The 15,695-nt window shown below is 37.0% G+C and overlaps 2 protein-coding genes across 4 annotated transcripts; both read left to right on the forward strand.

Moving 5' to 3' along the window:
• Positions 146–8,443, forward strand: LOC105171541 (Fanconi anemia group I protein). The gene is made up of 13 exons (XM_011092691.2): positions 146–1,289; positions 1,737–1,818; positions 2,319–2,510; positions 2,716–2,780; positions 2,864–3,023; positions 3,494–3,739; positions 4,052–4,168; positions 4,319–4,507; positions 4,634–4,715; positions 5,015–5,961; positions 6,854–7,355; positions 7,441–7,631; positions 7,785–8,443. The coding sequence occupies exons 1-13, from the start codon at positions 220–222 to the stop codon at positions 8,220–8,222; spliced, it is 4,281 nt and encodes a 1,426-aa protein (XP_011090993.1). The 5' UTR covers positions 146–219; the 3' UTR covers positions 8,223–8,443.
• LOC105171542 (dynein light chain 2, cytoplasmic) lies at positions 9,707–14,078 on the forward strand. 3 transcript variants are annotated; one of them, XM_020697349.1, is made up of 3 exons: positions 9,707–10,100; positions 10,306–10,411; positions 11,214–11,525. In XM_020697349.1, the coding sequence occupies exons 1-3, from the start codon at positions 9,930–9,932 to the stop codon at positions 11,345–11,347; spliced, it is 411 nt and encodes a 136-aa protein (XP_020553008.1). In that variant the 5' UTR covers positions 9,707–9,929; the 3' UTR covers positions 11,348–11,525. The 3 variants fall into 3 exon arrangements, with proteins under 3 accessions (XP_020553008.1, XP_011090996.1, XP_011090994.1); XM_011092694.2 differs by lacking the exon at positions 11,214–11,525 and adding an exon at positions 12,460–12,900 and having other exon boundaries at positions 9,710–10,100; XM_011092692.2 differs by lacking the exon at positions 11,214–11,525 and adding an exon at positions 13,756–14,078 and having other exon boundaries at positions 9,724–10,100.

The raw sequence follows: 15,695 nt of genomic DNA on the forward strand, positions 1-15,695 counted from the left end.
ATAAAAAACTAAGATTTAATATATTTGTTTTATTTTATATAATTGCTCAGACGTATCCTTTTCTTAAAAAAAAGTTATTTAGTAAATAAAGCTACAACGAATTTTTTTTTTTTTTATATTTATACGTTTCCTTCCCCAACTTTTCCCGCCCAAAGCGAAAACCCGCTAGAAACCGCCTTCGACCCCCGCCACGCCCCCAGCACCAGCACCAGCACCGCCATGCACCCCGCAGCTGAGCCGCCAAAAAATTCCACCGCCGCCCAACATCCTCCACCACAACCGCCGCCGCTAACTGACATTGAAATCATCTCCCTCGCCCATCATCATCACCAGCACAACCCCACCTCCCCCCAAGTGCCACCCTTCCTCCTCTCCGAATCCTCACACCCAACCCTCCTCTCCTTCCTCCACTCACGGGCCTCCTCCTCTCTCAACTCTTCCTCGGCTGTCTTCGATTATGTCTCCTCCCTGCTTTCCCTCATCTCCCGCCACCCCTCGTCCGGCCTATCCTCTCTGGTTTCGGCTCTCCTACACTCTTATCTCTGCCTCTTCATTTCCCACAAAATCCCACATGACCACAATTCTCTGGCCACTCTCCAGCAATTCGTGGGTTACATTGACATGATTGAAATTAGAGAGATACAGAAAGTAATTGGTTTAATCACATCTTATCTCCCCCAGATTAACGATTTGGATGATGCCCATGTTTTGATTCTCATCCCTAAATGCCTTGAATTGGTTAGAATCTCGAATGAGGTTGATAAGCCTGTAGAGTACGTGAACTCCGTTGTGGATGCTTTGATTAAATGTGAATGGAGTAAGGTTTTGTTGATCAAAATGGTGGAGATTGTTAGGGATTTTTCTTCATGTATCGATAAGCTGAGGAGGAGGGAGTTTTTGGAAAAGATTTTTGTGAAAATGAGGAATGATGTTGAAATGCAAGATTTGCCCGGGTTGGTTTATCAGTTATTGGTGCTGGCAACAAAAGGGTTTGGCAAGAGAGAGGTGATTGAAGGGATTGTGTTGTATTTTGGCTGTATGAACAAGGGAGGTTCGGTAATGAAGCAAGTAGAGGGGACAGTCTTGCTTCATGTGAATTTTGCGGTGAAGCAGGACCCTTCTCTGGGGCAGGAGGTTTTGGGTCTGGTGAGGTTGGATTCGAGGGCTTTTAATCATTTTACTGTTGCGGTTTTGTTGTCGGTTGCCAGAATTAGGAGGTTCGGCGAGACAGCAATTGGTGTTCTGAAATCGGCATTATTTAATGCTTATAAAGATTATAAGTTTGCAAAGTGAGTATTTTACTGTTATCATTTTTGCTTTTGATCTTTAAGTATGCTTCTCACATCTGAATGTCATGAGGATGTGTATCTTGTATCTAGGTCGAGAGGTGTTTTGTGTTGATCTCTTCTACTAGTAAAAATATGCCTTGAATACTGAGTATGATGGTGTTTATGATTAAAGGAGCATAAGCAACTTGTACATCAATGACAAGCTAAAATGTGATTATATAAGACAACACCAATCAGTATTATGAACAGTGTTGATCTATGGATCTGTGTTATTCTCTCTCTCTCTTTCTCTATTTTTCTTTCATAAAACGATCTATCAAATTTGTAATTCCCTGATTCAGATCAAGGGTGCTCAATGTTATGCACTGATGGTTTTCTAGGTTTAATTTACTTTTACTGATTCCATATAGTTTCTGTTTTGTTTACCTTCCTATCTTTTTGCTTTAGAGTCTGCAGATGGTTATCAGCTGAACTGTCGGAGGAATATCTGGAGAATGCACGAGTAATAGAAAAGGCTATTCTTAAAGCTGTGAGCTGTTTCCTTCTTATCTTTCCTAAGTTTAGGAAATATAGCTTCATTGTCTATATACATTGGAAATATGGGCACAGTTAAATAGTAAGCCATCTGAGTGTAGGCCATGTATGCTGACCAAGAGCAGATCAATTATATTTTGAATAGTTCATGTCATATACATTTTGAGCTGCTTGAGATTCTTTACCTTTTTCATGTATCTTCCGATTCTTGGTACATGCTGTGATTGTACTTAAAATAAAAAGTATGGTTTCCATCTTGATGTGTCAACATCCCCTAGTTGCAGAAAATTCTCTGGATACATGTGTCAAGGTTTCTGAACTACATACATCGCATTATTTTGTGACTTTGAATTATTTTTAAGAACTTCAGAAATATGCATGAATTCTTTAACTTAGCCATCCAGATTTTTCTCCTTTCTCTTTTGCTCTATGGTTTATGTCCTAGTTATCTTAGCTATTTGGACTTTTTGATTATGGTTTATGTTCTTTCTGCAGGTGAATGCCAGCCATTGTGGACGAGAACACATTGTGCCTAGTATAGTACAATTAGGGTTTGGATTGCTCGAAGGAGTAGAGGAAGGAATCCAGAAAGAAATCTCAAAGTCTGATAGTCTGATGGGTACTGAGGAGCTAGGTATGCAGGTTCTGAAATGTTTGTTTGAAGTGCACGACATGTCAAGAAATGAGGTCAGTACGTCCATATAGTGTAACTATGTATATGTGGTATCAGTATTTCTGCTTCTAATACAAAAAGAGCCTTTGGGGATAAAATATAAAGATTGCTCCTCTGTTGTGCTGTAAAAATTTTTCTTGACTATATCTCAAGGTATACTTCTATGTCAAAAGACTCAATACATGGACTGTCTAACAGGATATTGGCATATTTTTGTAGATAATTGAGCAATGCAAATTCCGTGTCCTCTCCTTGAAGCCAGAGCAGTGCTTCCCCATAACAAGGTGCTACTATTAGTTTTATTTTCAATCTTTAGGTCTTGTTTTGCACATAATTGAGCTTATTTTCTTTTAATACTGGTCTCCAGATTGCTTGGATATCTAGTCCTGGTTCATCCGCGCTCAATGTTGGATCACGTATCTCATTTGAAAGAAATGCTGGATTATTTTGCATTTATGGATGATAAAATTTCCCCTCATCTTGTTACTATCTTACTTCCTCTCATCAAGTTTAAATGTGATCTTCAGGTATTATTTGCAACTTGTTGTTCAGTCAAATAGTGCCACTTCATGTTACCTTGACAAAATTTCAACTCTTGTAACTGAAAGGATATTGTTAATGGTCTTTGGATAATGGAATAAGACATTTAGTTTGGACTAGCCACAGCATTAGGCTTTCTAATGATTATATATTAGTAACCGTTGAAGTTTAGATTTATTTATTTGTCATTTTTATAAGGTAAATGTACGCTCCTTGAGGTTAGGTCCAAATCCACAAACACCACCTGCCTTTTGCAAAATTACAATTACATCCCTTGAGGTTGTAATTGTAATTACAAGTTTATACAAACACCCAGGCAGGGGGTGTTTGTGTATTTAACACTAAACTCAAGGGGTGTCAATGTAATTTACCCTTATAAAAATTTACCCTTTTTATAATAATTACCAATGTTAAAGTATAACTGAGTTAACCTTCTTCTGTATTTTCGAGTATGCAGGATTACACTATATTGGTTCTGCGGAAGGCTATGTTTAGACGGGAAAATGCAGTTCGTCTTGCTGCAATTAGTGCCATGTTCAACCTGATTTTAGCAGAAAAACAATCAAAAACAGATGGACTTTTTTCTTTTCAAGAATCAAGCAGCCAGGCAAGTTGCAGTCAGCACGCTGAAGTATCTCAACCAACTAGGCCGGACCTTTTCCAAGAGCTTGGTGGTTTGCTGCAAAAATGCCTTTATCAGCAGGTGCATTTCAATGCTTCATTGCCTCTCATAGCTCATACTTCCATTTAAACTGCATTGCAATCTACAAATCCCACGTTCTATTTCAAGTGGTATGGTTCACCTCCAAAGTAATCATGCCTTTCAGATTCTAGACATTGCTTTCCAGAGAGAACTTTATTACGTTTGAGAGAGTTTGTTAACATGTATAACCATCCATATTAGTGTAGTTAAAAATGAAGCAACTGATTTTTTCCAAAATTACGAAAAACCAATCTCAAGAGAAATTGCCACCATCTTTTTTCCATTGCATTTCATTATACTTCTTGTTTCCAGGCAAATGTCCGGCAGAATTTATATCATGGTTTAATGAAGCTTGTTCTGGTGGATCCACTAACTGCCAGCACCGTTTTTGATTTTCTCCTGCCCCACTTCAAGAGATTTTATAGAGAGGTATTCTTCTATAGAATTTAGCAAATATCATTGATTTTCTGGTAAACCTTAAAAGAGTATCATCCACTTCTGCTATCATACTGAAGCTTAATATTCTAGTTCCACGATGCCCCATGATTTGACCATTCTTCTTGAAGTTTGTCTTTCTAGGATGCAGATGTTCAGTTGGGAATTGATCAATGTGTGAAACTAGAAAATGGTAGATGTTATATTGTAGAGCCCCTGGACTGTCTTCTCTTTTGCATCTCTTGGATTCTTCTTCTTCAACCACAAAACAGATCTGGCTATCCTTCAGACTCGTGGGCTTGTTTTGGCTTCTCCATCACTCAGGAAAATGAGGTGCGTGAAATTTCATTCCCATTAGCACAAAGTACTAGGTCTCATTTTTGCAGTCTAATATCAAATGTCTATCTTATCAAATCTAAAAAAAGGGCTAGATGTTCATTGACACAAAACAATTATCAGGCAGGGAGAACTTTTTCAGGAGAATCATTCTCCAATTCTCTAGCACAGATCCGGAAATTTCTGAGGAATGGAAATTTGGAAGGTATTCTTTTCTATGCAATATCATCTGCAGTCATTCAGTTCAATTGCTACCATTCATATGTATATTCTTTTGTAACTTGTAGTGCTGCACAGTCTGTAGAAGCAATTCTTTCTCATTTTTGAAAAGAAAACACTATGTTCCTTTTAATTCTTCTTTCCTTGTCTACAGAGGAGACGTTTCTTCTTGAGTTCACTCCATCAATTGCTTTGTATCCTCAATCATTTTTCTTTATCCTCTGATTTTGGTCCTCCAAAAATAGTTGGTCCTTATGTTGGTTGGTTGAATTCCATGTTAGTTAGGCCTGCTGGGGAAAGATCAAGATTCAGGCTCTAGACCAATGGAAAAAGAAAAGAGGAGATACTCTGCTACACTAATATTGGGGATTGTTGAGGTTGCGATCAATATTATTGTTGCTGAATTGGAGAAAGCTGCTAATACACAAAAATTGGAGCTGGAAAGGGAGCTCTCTCAGTTTGTTGACATTCATGAGTTTGTTGAAAAATATACATCTAATTCTAGACAGGGCACTGGAGCTAAAAGAGCAACCATACGAGCCAGTGTTAGTGATACTGCTGATAAACTTGCGTTAGGCGGCACCAAGTTGCCTCCGGAACGAACTCCTCTTTTGGCAACTTCAAGCATCCATCGGCTCTTGCAACTTGCATTAGAGTTTGGAAACCTTGATCCTAAGAATGGTGCAGCCTCCCAGATAAACAGCCAAAATTCCTCTGGCAAGACTCTGGTTCTGAATTCTAAAGTTCTTCCTTGCATTCTACGTATGTGTTTCCGTCAACTAAAGTTCTTCTCTTTTATGGGGAAAGATGATCCAATAAAGACATTGATTTATGGTGAAATTAAGCTTCTTGGGCCTGCAGTTCTTAATATAATTTTGTCTCTCAAGCCAGTGGCGAAGCCTGGGACAGATCTTAGTAAGAAAGAAGCAAAGGGAAGGAAAAATATTGAAGTTATAAGGGAACAAATTCATTTGGCCTTGCTTTGCTTGAAGAAATTAATTGAGATAAGCTTGTATGATGCAAAATATGTCAGTTTGATCGATGATTTGGTCTCAGCCAGTGGATCTGAAGATGTATCAACTGGTGTCATGGATGCTGGTTGCAATGGTGATTGTCAATTAGCTGAAGGTATTGATGATCAGAGCACAAGAAGCAAAGAGTTATTAATCAAGACGATCATAAAGCCACTACTTATTGAGTTTCTTGAGTTTTCTTTCTTTAGCGAAGCTGAGGTAAATTTCGTGCTTTGGATCTCTGCTACATGACCTATCATCGATAGATTTTCCTGAAACTACTAAGGATCTTTGGTTCAAATCCCACTGTAGAAATATTATTTTATATGCTCCGTCTTTATGTAGTATATACACTAAGTATAAATATCCAACCTATGGTGCTGATAGGGCTTCAAGTGGCTCAAGAGTTTTTTGAGGTCAGTTTAATATTCATTATACTTTGGGTGAACATGAGTCTAGAGATGACTTGTTGCTAAGTTGCTATCATTAAACTATTTTGATGAAATTGTCAAACAAGTAATTGATAACTGGAAGTCTATCCTTGAAACAATTTGGACGTCGGGAAAACTAAAAATATGCTGACATTCTCTAGGCTTGAGCCCAAATCTGTAAAGTGACCTTGAAATAGTGAAAATTTCCATTTTAGGATCAGCTGTTAGTACACGATTGAGGGCAGGCCTGACTGAATCAGCTATTGCACCGATGATTCGGGGTTGAACATGCATGAAAGACGGATGAAACTCTTAAGCATCTACTGAGATTTTGCAGGGTATATTTTTATCAATTCTAAATTTCTTAACTCATGAATCACATATAGATTACCTGGAGAAGCAATGCTCTTTATATTCCTTTCTTCACAAGCCAGAATTAGATTAAGTGGTCAAAACTCCAGTCAATATCTATGACCAGTAGAAATTGCATTGGCTTCATTTGAAGAAACTTTTGCTTGTAGGAAGCCCATCAGCTGCCCATATGACATAAATTTGCTCCTTTCCCCACTTGCCCTCGTAAAAGTGAAGACTGGATCAACTATCGATTATTTCTTTGGCTGTGCAATGCTATTCTTTGTTACCTCTGTTATGCCATTAAAAGAGATACATGTGTTTCTCAGATTCTTTGTGACCTTGTACTGATGATTGGCAACAAATTGCCTGAAGAAAGGAGGAACCTTGTTGGATCCTGGGTAACAAGAATCTGCAAAAGTAGTCATGTATCAAACTCAAAGGTTGCAAAAAGTTTGGTCTTTGCTGCTGTTACTTTAAGCTCACCACCTGCAGACTTGGATGTCGCTCAAAATATGGCTGCTGAACTCCGACGAGTGGTAGGATCAGAGGATACCGATCCCTTAGATACATCTGAAACCTTCCCTGTTATAAATAAATCAACAGATGCTGCAATAGCTTCCACTATATTGCAGTCAGTTGAATCAACCGTTGTTGATATGGATTTGATCACGAGAAGGCTGAAGACATACTATATGGCTACTCAGAAAGGTGTTTCTTTTAATCAGATGCGCAAAGTGGCTCCAGAATTAGCAATGGAAGAAATGCTATATTCAAGAGCAGAAGCAGTTGTGAAGGTCCTATCATATTTTGTTGCAATGAACCTTAAGGGTAAGAAAGGTGTTTTATATGGTAACTGAACTTGCATTTCTTTTCTGTACTTTTGTCATCATTTAATTTTTCTAGAATAATGCAGATCCCCAAGCAGAACATTTACTGAGATTAGCAGCAAAATTTTACAAGAATTTAGCTCGAATATCGAAGTATCGAATTGCTCCAAAAGGATGCAAGCAAGCTTTACCCAGTCTCAAGTACCATAGGCTTGTGGAAATCACTTGCAGGCAATTAACAGCACCTGTTTATAATTTTGTGGCTCATATGCAAAAGGTATAAATTGCCCCTTGCATTCAAGACATGTTGGCTTCAAAAATTTAAATGCCGGAAAAATCTTTTACTCATTGCTTGGATGTTTTCCTGCTTCTGTAATAACAGTTTTATGGTTTTATCAAGTCTTGATTGGTTTATGTTGCTTGCTTGCAGAATCAACAAGAAAGCAACAAACCTAGAAGAATAGTCAATAAAATCAAAAGGGAAAACAAATGCATTCCTGACTTGATCTTCCAGATAGAAGACTATGAAAAATATCTTATCCAGCTTAGCAAGACAACCAAAGTCAATTTGTTGAGACACGCCAAACGCAGCACCTCCAGGGACTTTAAAATTCTAGAGCCAAGTGAAGATACACTTGAAGAGCAAAATCCGACTGAGGAAGCAGATTGTGATAATTTAAATGCTATTGAAAATAAATCATCAGAAGAGTCGGGTGATGAAGGCGAAGAAACTGATAGCAGCCAATTGCCTAAATCTGGCAGCCCAATGGCTGCAGAGGATACTGAGGATGAGGATGAAGCTGTCCTTCCTCAAGTAAAAAGAGCAAAAATGAATCGAGTTGTGCAGGACTCATCGGATGAGGAATAGCAACAATAGTCATAGTAAAATTCTTTGGACTAACTGAAATGTTACATATACATATATTACATTCTCCAGGGCGTGTACGTTGAAACAGATGGTTTACTGTGGCTGATCCTAGTGTCTGATCCTGAAAGTTTAAATTAGAATAGAACATGTTCATATGTGCTGCATATGTATAGGGATTTATATCCACTGCGTGAAGGTTTTAACTACTAACAAATACAAGAAACTACAGTTTCTTGTTCCTGCATGTGTTCCCATAGTAATAACAATGCTATGCTTTTCAACATTGTCCTGTTCAGGACATGAATATGGTTTCGCAGATTGAGAAGCATTTCAAGTAAAATCGCGAGACTAGTAGTGTTGCCACTTTGGCTCTCTAAATTCCAAAGTTGCATTGGATTTTGTCATGTACACAGACAAATGGGGAATTAAACTCTGAAACTGACTATTTAACCACAGAAAAATACCAATTACCTGTAGAGAAGAGATATATGAGGAAATAGCCTATAAATTCTTTGTGTTGTGTGGTTGAAGATGAGCTGAATTCTTGGACCAGGAACTCCAGTTACACTTCATTCTTGTTATACTTTGTAGCACTTGCACAAAATATCTCATCCAGTCCAGATACATACAACTACTATTATGCTCATTTTTTTTATTGGATTAGCCTTACAAGATGACCAGCTTAACTATTTTAACTCTTCATGTGTAATTTTCTTCTATCAGTTACCGAAAAACTAATAAAATATACAGGTGGATTAAAATCAATTGCATAGTTAGTGTATAATATTTGATATAAAATTAGATTTTTTTAATATATATAACAATCACATAATAAATATATTATGTTTATAATACAATTAATTTTGATGTCACTAAACTTGCTTCGAATTAGAATTTATGGGAACAGGGAGTGAGGGAGGGTCGAAGCTCGGGAAGAAGGGTGGAGCATGTTTGACTCGCTTACCAGAAAAAGGTCAACAAAAGAGTCCAACGTAAAAAAAGGGATAATTACACTCTTCTCCCCTGAGGATTGGTGTAATTGTACATAGACCTTCTGTATTTTGAAAAATTATATCTAGCACTCATGAGGTTTATTTACGTCTAACAAATAAGTCCTCTATTTGTCAAAATTCACTGAATCTGCTGATATTAATAAAAAAATTAAATAAAAATTGATATTTATCGTTGATTGATTTATTACTAACTTATTGTAGGTCAAATATTTTTTTTCGAATTAAACTACCCTTATAACGGGGAAGATATACTCTCTTCATATATATAAATGCGTGAATACGTATAAGGGTAATTTGATTTTAAAACAATTTAAAGTAAATATAATTTTTTTGTATTTTTTTATTAATATGAGCAAATTCAATTAATTTTAACTAATAAATAACTTATTTAATTTTCTGAATTATAAGTGCTCTATGTATAATTATATGAATGTCTAGAACTAAAAACTGAGTAAAGAAAAAAGTGAAAAGCAAAGTCCAAATCCCTACTCTCTCTCTCTCTCACACACACAGTAAAAAAGCAGAAATTCTAGAGTCTAGACCCCCCACCCCACCAGTCATCAGCCTAATAAGAAAACCAGCTTTACAAATCAGACACACACACATCTCTCTCTCTCTCTCTCTTGCTGGCTCAAAGATTTCATTTGAGGGAAAGATCGAGTTTTTATTTCATTTGAGAAAAAGGGAGTGAAAAATGAGTGAAGACTCAAAAAGGGGCAGTGGCGGAGCACTGGTGCCGCCGCTGATTTCCTCCGCCGATGATCGGAAATCTTCCTCTGGATCGAGCCCTGCCAAGAAAGTTATCATAAAGAGCGCAGACATGAAGGAGGACATGCAGAAAGAAGCCGTCGACGTTGCTGTTGCTGTAATCTCTCTCTCTCTCCCCCCCCCCCCCCCCAAAAAAAAAAAAAAGGAATCCCCCCCCCCCCCCCCCCCCCAAAAAAAAAAAAAAAGGAATGATGAAAATCAGACCCTTTATGTTTTCTTTTTTATTGTTTTTTTGGATTTTAAGTTTCCCATTTCCTTTAAATTCTTTATGTTACATAATGAAATATTTTTTATTTTTGTAGGCGTTTGAAATGCATAATGTAGAGAAGGATGTAGCGGAGCACATAAAGAAGATGTTTGACAAGAAATACGGCCCCACTTGGCATTGCATTGTTGGCAAGAATTTTGGTACTCTATCACTTGTTTTCCTTCTTATTTTCCCCTTTCATTTTTGCTGCTTCGGTTATTATTTCCACAAAATAATCACTGAAGCTTTATTATGCAATGAAATAGTGGTTGATTTATCAATGGAGTATTCTACTAAAGCTGTTACATTTGTTTGTCTCATTTGAGTAGATAATTTGGAAAACATCATATCTGATATTTGCTCTCCAATTGTTGTGATCTATTGCTTGAGTTTGGATTGCATTTATTACTATGTCATGGATCTAGTCTACATTAGAGCAACACTTATGTGTTTGAAGTTCCTCAGAATATCATTGGATTAAGGAAATGATAAGACTTGAAGCTTTCTTCCTTCTTGTATATTTAAAAAATTGGAATTTTAGTTGCGCTGTTTGGAAATTTATGGTGTTAATTGATTTTAAACTACGAGTCCTTTTGTTAGGATGTATGTTTTTATGTTTATTGTGTTCCCAAGTTTTTGTTTACTAAGGGATCGGAACTGGAATTTGAGGTATATGAGTCGGATCTGTAAATTAGCAAATTTGACTATGGTGCATATCATGTGGTTAAAGGTGCTTCTGATTTGGACAGCACAGATAATTGCTAAGTAAGTACTCTAACGTTGGGATGCTATGAAGACTTTCTGCTTGTATTAGACAGAGGAACAAGCTTGATGCAATGCTTTTGAGAAAAAAATATTGTAATGATGAAAAATAAAATGGGGAGAAAAATACCCGATATTACTTTACAGAAATCGTAGTTGTGAGTAAATGTCTGATACTGCTATAAGGTGTCAATGATTTAGGTGCATTTTGGACAATCGGACATCTGATGGGCATTTATGGTGAGTATCGTGTTGCAGATGATTTGCGAAAGCACGATAAACAATATGCGAATAAGGCAATGTCGAATCATCTTGGGTTTCAGGTCCTTGGGTAATAGATAACTTATTGAGATTATCCAGTCCCACCACTTTGTAAATTGTTGAAAGAAAGAAGCATGCCCAAAATTGCTAAATATTTGGAATTTGGTTTGTCCACGTTATGTTTTATCGTTTCTTGTAATAAGTTGAAGACTCTAGGACATGCATCCATGAGTATACATACAGTTTATTTCACAGCGAGCACTTCAAGATTTGTTTTCATTCTGAATTTTTTCTTGTCTAGTGCTTTATTTGGTTAATTGTTGCAGTATGCATAACTGGTTTGGTGACCTCACCATGAACAGAACCGCATTTATTGTTATGTGTTAATTTCTGTTTGCATATTGTTAAGGAAGAATTGAGTGATATGGGTAAGTTCAGTTGACAGTGAAAGCGAGCAAGTAGAAATCAAGTTGTTCACTATGAGACATATGTGCTTTCATAAGATAGACCACTAAAGATTATAGGAGTTTCTGCTGATTATTAAGGGAACATAAAAGCACTTGCGGTTGAAGATCCAAGGCAAAAATACTCCATCTTAACTGGAACAGCAGGTACTCTGAGCTTGAAAGTATCCAAGAAAATGCTGGAGTGTGGAATTCAAATGGGTGAGAAAATTTTGAAGGAAGAATGGGGCTGAAATCTACTTGTAAATTCTATTGAAAGAAAGGAGAGCTAAATGATACAGCATCCGTTAGAAAGTAGTCCTGTTTTATTTTCTTTCTCTAGGGTAATTAACTCCTTAGGCAAAAACAAACAGAATAAGAAATATAAAGTGAGACCACCTATCATGGATAGAAAGGGCAGAGAGAAAAATGTATGTTTAATGGCATATTCATCCCTTGTAAAACAATATGAAGAAACTATCGGGAACTTGCACTGGACCTGTCCTGATAGTGGTATCACCTTATGTGAATCACACAACTTAATGTAGTTCCTTATTGGACATATGAATGATAAACTTTTGTCATGCTGATACTTCTAGGGGGTGGTGAAAATTGGTAAAGAAGATGCTTTTCATCTGAATGGGCGGAAGATTTATCTAAGATTATTCGTCTTTGTATTCTAAAATTTTCTGTTTTTGAGCCGTAAACCCTCCTGATGACTCCCTCAATCTTGAATTCTGCAGATCTTCCTTCTAATTTCCATTTCTTTGAGAGGCTAGCACTACAGGTCATCAATTTTCCACTTCCCCGATTAAGAAGTTGACGTGTGACAAAGGGCTATATAGACAAACTATCCCACATAGATAATTGAAGTAGAAATTGTAAACCACTTCCAAATATAATTCTTATTGACTCTAGAACAACAGGAATGTAATCTATAGTGGGAATTGACATTTGCACTACTTCATTTATTTAGAGCTCTATGTTCCTGAGAAAGCATGAGGCTCAAAATCCAGAAGCTTGACTTAACTCACTAGTTAGGTCTGTACTTCTTTTCTTGTGCCATACTTGTGCTGCTTAATTCACTGCTACTTATTAAGAGTATTGCTCGGTAGCAAGGTGTATGCTACCATTTGTTGGTAATTTTGGAATGTGTTAACTCCAGATGAGACACTCTATCCTGGCCGAGCTCATCATGCAAGTGTTTTAGTCTTCACTTTGTTTTCTGCATTATGTTGGCCCTTCCAATATCTTCTACAGAATAGCCTCCTTGGAATTTATTATTTGAGCTTTATTTGTGTCTTCTTTGATCTTATGTTTTAACATATAAAGCTCATTATCCCTGATTTACCATGTGCAATCTTATGGCTGTTCCTGTAATGTTGTCCTTCCACAAGAAACTGTACCGTCAACAGTTATAACACATTCTTTCACATTCTTGGTTTCTGATTCTTTTTTGGCTGAAAAGGCTGACCGAGTAGACGCAAACCTGTGGAGCAATAGTTTTTTCTGAGAATAATCAGTAACACGACATCTTTCTCCTTATTTATCATAATATTTCTTACTTTATTTCTTATGCGGGTAGTGAATCAGGGATCAGAAACAAGACGATAGACACAGATTGCTCTGACCTAACTTTCTCTGACATCATTTAAACAGAAGGAAAGTAAGATCAGAAAGAACCAGCTGGTATTACATATCATATTATTCGAGAATAGGATAAGGTACTATCAATCGCGTCTAAGAAATAGATATCTTTTTGGTTTTACCAATTTTTAGAAATTAAATAAAGTGCAGATAGTGCTAAGTTGGTTCTACAAGGAAAATATCTCATCAGATGCATTGCTACTGCATTGCGTTATCATTTACATAGACGTGTCTTCAGTACAATTGTTGTATTATTTTGTTTGCATGCACTGTTTGAAAAGGAAACTCCTTTTCTGCTTGAGGAGATATCCAAAAATGAAAAAGTGATTTGACTGAGATATTTAACCTCTGAAAACATATTCTAATCTGTCTTTCACCAATTCTCCACTTAGGCTCTTATGTAACTCATGAGACAAATCACTTTGTCTACTTCTATTTGGATTCCAAAGCCGTACTCCTGTTCAAATCTGGCTGAGCTGTGGCAATGACATGGATGGAGACAGACAACGATGAATGACGAAAAAGATAAGATGATATAGCCGTCACCTCACTTTGCATGTTGTATGTATTATTTTAAAAATCTTTATCTGTGGGAGACTCTTGTACTTGTATATCTGGGTTAACTTCTTGTGTACACATTAACAGGTTATTACCACCAATTTTCTGGATGTGTGTTGTTTGCTTGTTGATCATGAAGAGGAGTTAAAAAACAATATACCATCGTATTCGTATCCCGCTTGAAACTGAATATGTTTGGTTCTCTAAACGTGCATTAATAAATCTCAAATTATGATTAGTCTGTCCTGTGGCACAGGTCGTACCACTTGTCCCTGTTCGTAAACCAAATTCACAGCACACAGATGACGAGATACTCTGCATCTCCTGTTTGTTTTGTGTGGTCTTCCTTCTGAAAGTGATGAATGAAACATGTTTATTCCTAGCTGATCACAAAACTTGAGATTCATTACTCTCGCTATGTGTCTATCCTTCACACAATAAACTCTGAGTCCCAAACCTTTACTTGTAAAATACTTCTACTTAGCTGGGTTATAGGAGTGTGACCAAGAATACATACATACGTATGTGGGTGGTTATCTACCTACATGGAATGTGTGAAGGAATGAATGAATTGTAGGTTGGTGTATAATGATGTGATATCAGCATGTATGATCTAATAATGTTTATACGTATCCAAGAACTGCCCACCCCATGACCAAAGCTGGGGTAGAATACCAAGCTGTATAGTTGATGACAATTCTTGGGGAGCGTGGGGGTGGGGAGTAAAACAAAAGAAACATGTGGGGGGTTTATGGCCAAAGGGAGAGGCGAAACATAGGCCAAAATGTCCCTTTCCAAGAGAAGATTGGTGAAGCTGTCATACATTTAGAACCCCCCCAACACGCACATCGATCCAAGAAAGTACGACTCCACCCCCCAACACCACTCGCCCTCTCTCCATTTTTACACACACTCTGAGAATCGTACTGCTCTTTCGACGCAAAAGACTTGTATTCATTCTATTATTTGCTCCTCTGGCCTGCCTTGTGTCCACTGTCGCATTCTTTTGAAGTTGTAAATCCTTGGCCCGTGAGATTTCTCACATTATGCTCTAGTGATTAAGATCAAGGTGTTATCACACTAATGATGCTGCATATATAATGATAGGGTGTTTGATGAGATCAAAGGTACGTCTGGCTCTCTGTTTAATAGGAGCTATGAATTCATTATGGAAAAACATGTGTTATTCCTATCCTATCCCCCATTATGCTTACTGGCTTCTTTTTGTTGTTGTTTTCCTTGTCTATTTTTTTTTTTTTTTTTTTAATTTCGGAGAGTGTATCTACATAAAATTAGGTAGTGAAGCAATTGGGTTGTAAATAGAGTTGTTACAGCGGTAAGTATTGGGGGATAGGGATGAGTGAAAAATAGTAGTAGGGGCATGGCAGGGCAGCTCGGGTCATATGACCCGTCCTTTCTCCTACTCTACTTCTTGGAAATGCTGAACCTCAACCCATTATTAAATTTGCTTAACTCTTACATTCAAGTCAAGTGAGGTAAGTAATAAACCTTCACCTTCTCTTAATAGCAAAACGTGTTTTCAAAATAAAATCGTAAAAACTGAAAATATTTCACACAATAAGGTAATGATTTGCCACATCACTAAAAACAAAGTTAATTTTACTCCACATTCTTATAAAGCATAAACACTTCCATGTGTTGGTGACTGGTAAATGACTAAACTATGTTTTGCATTAGTGAAGTCGAATAATGGAATCAAACTTTGTAGCACCCATTATACTATATATCTAAAACTCCTTAAATTCCTAATAAA

This window comes from Sesamum indicum, linkage group LG10 (assembly GCF_000512975.1).
Source record: "Sesamum indicum cultivar Zhongzhi No. 13 linkage group LG10, S_indicum_v1.0, whole genome shotgun sequence".
Taxonomy (NCBI): domain Eukaryota; kingdom Viridiplantae; phylum Streptophyta; class Magnoliopsida; order Lamiales; family Pedaliaceae; genus Sesamum; species Sesamum indicum.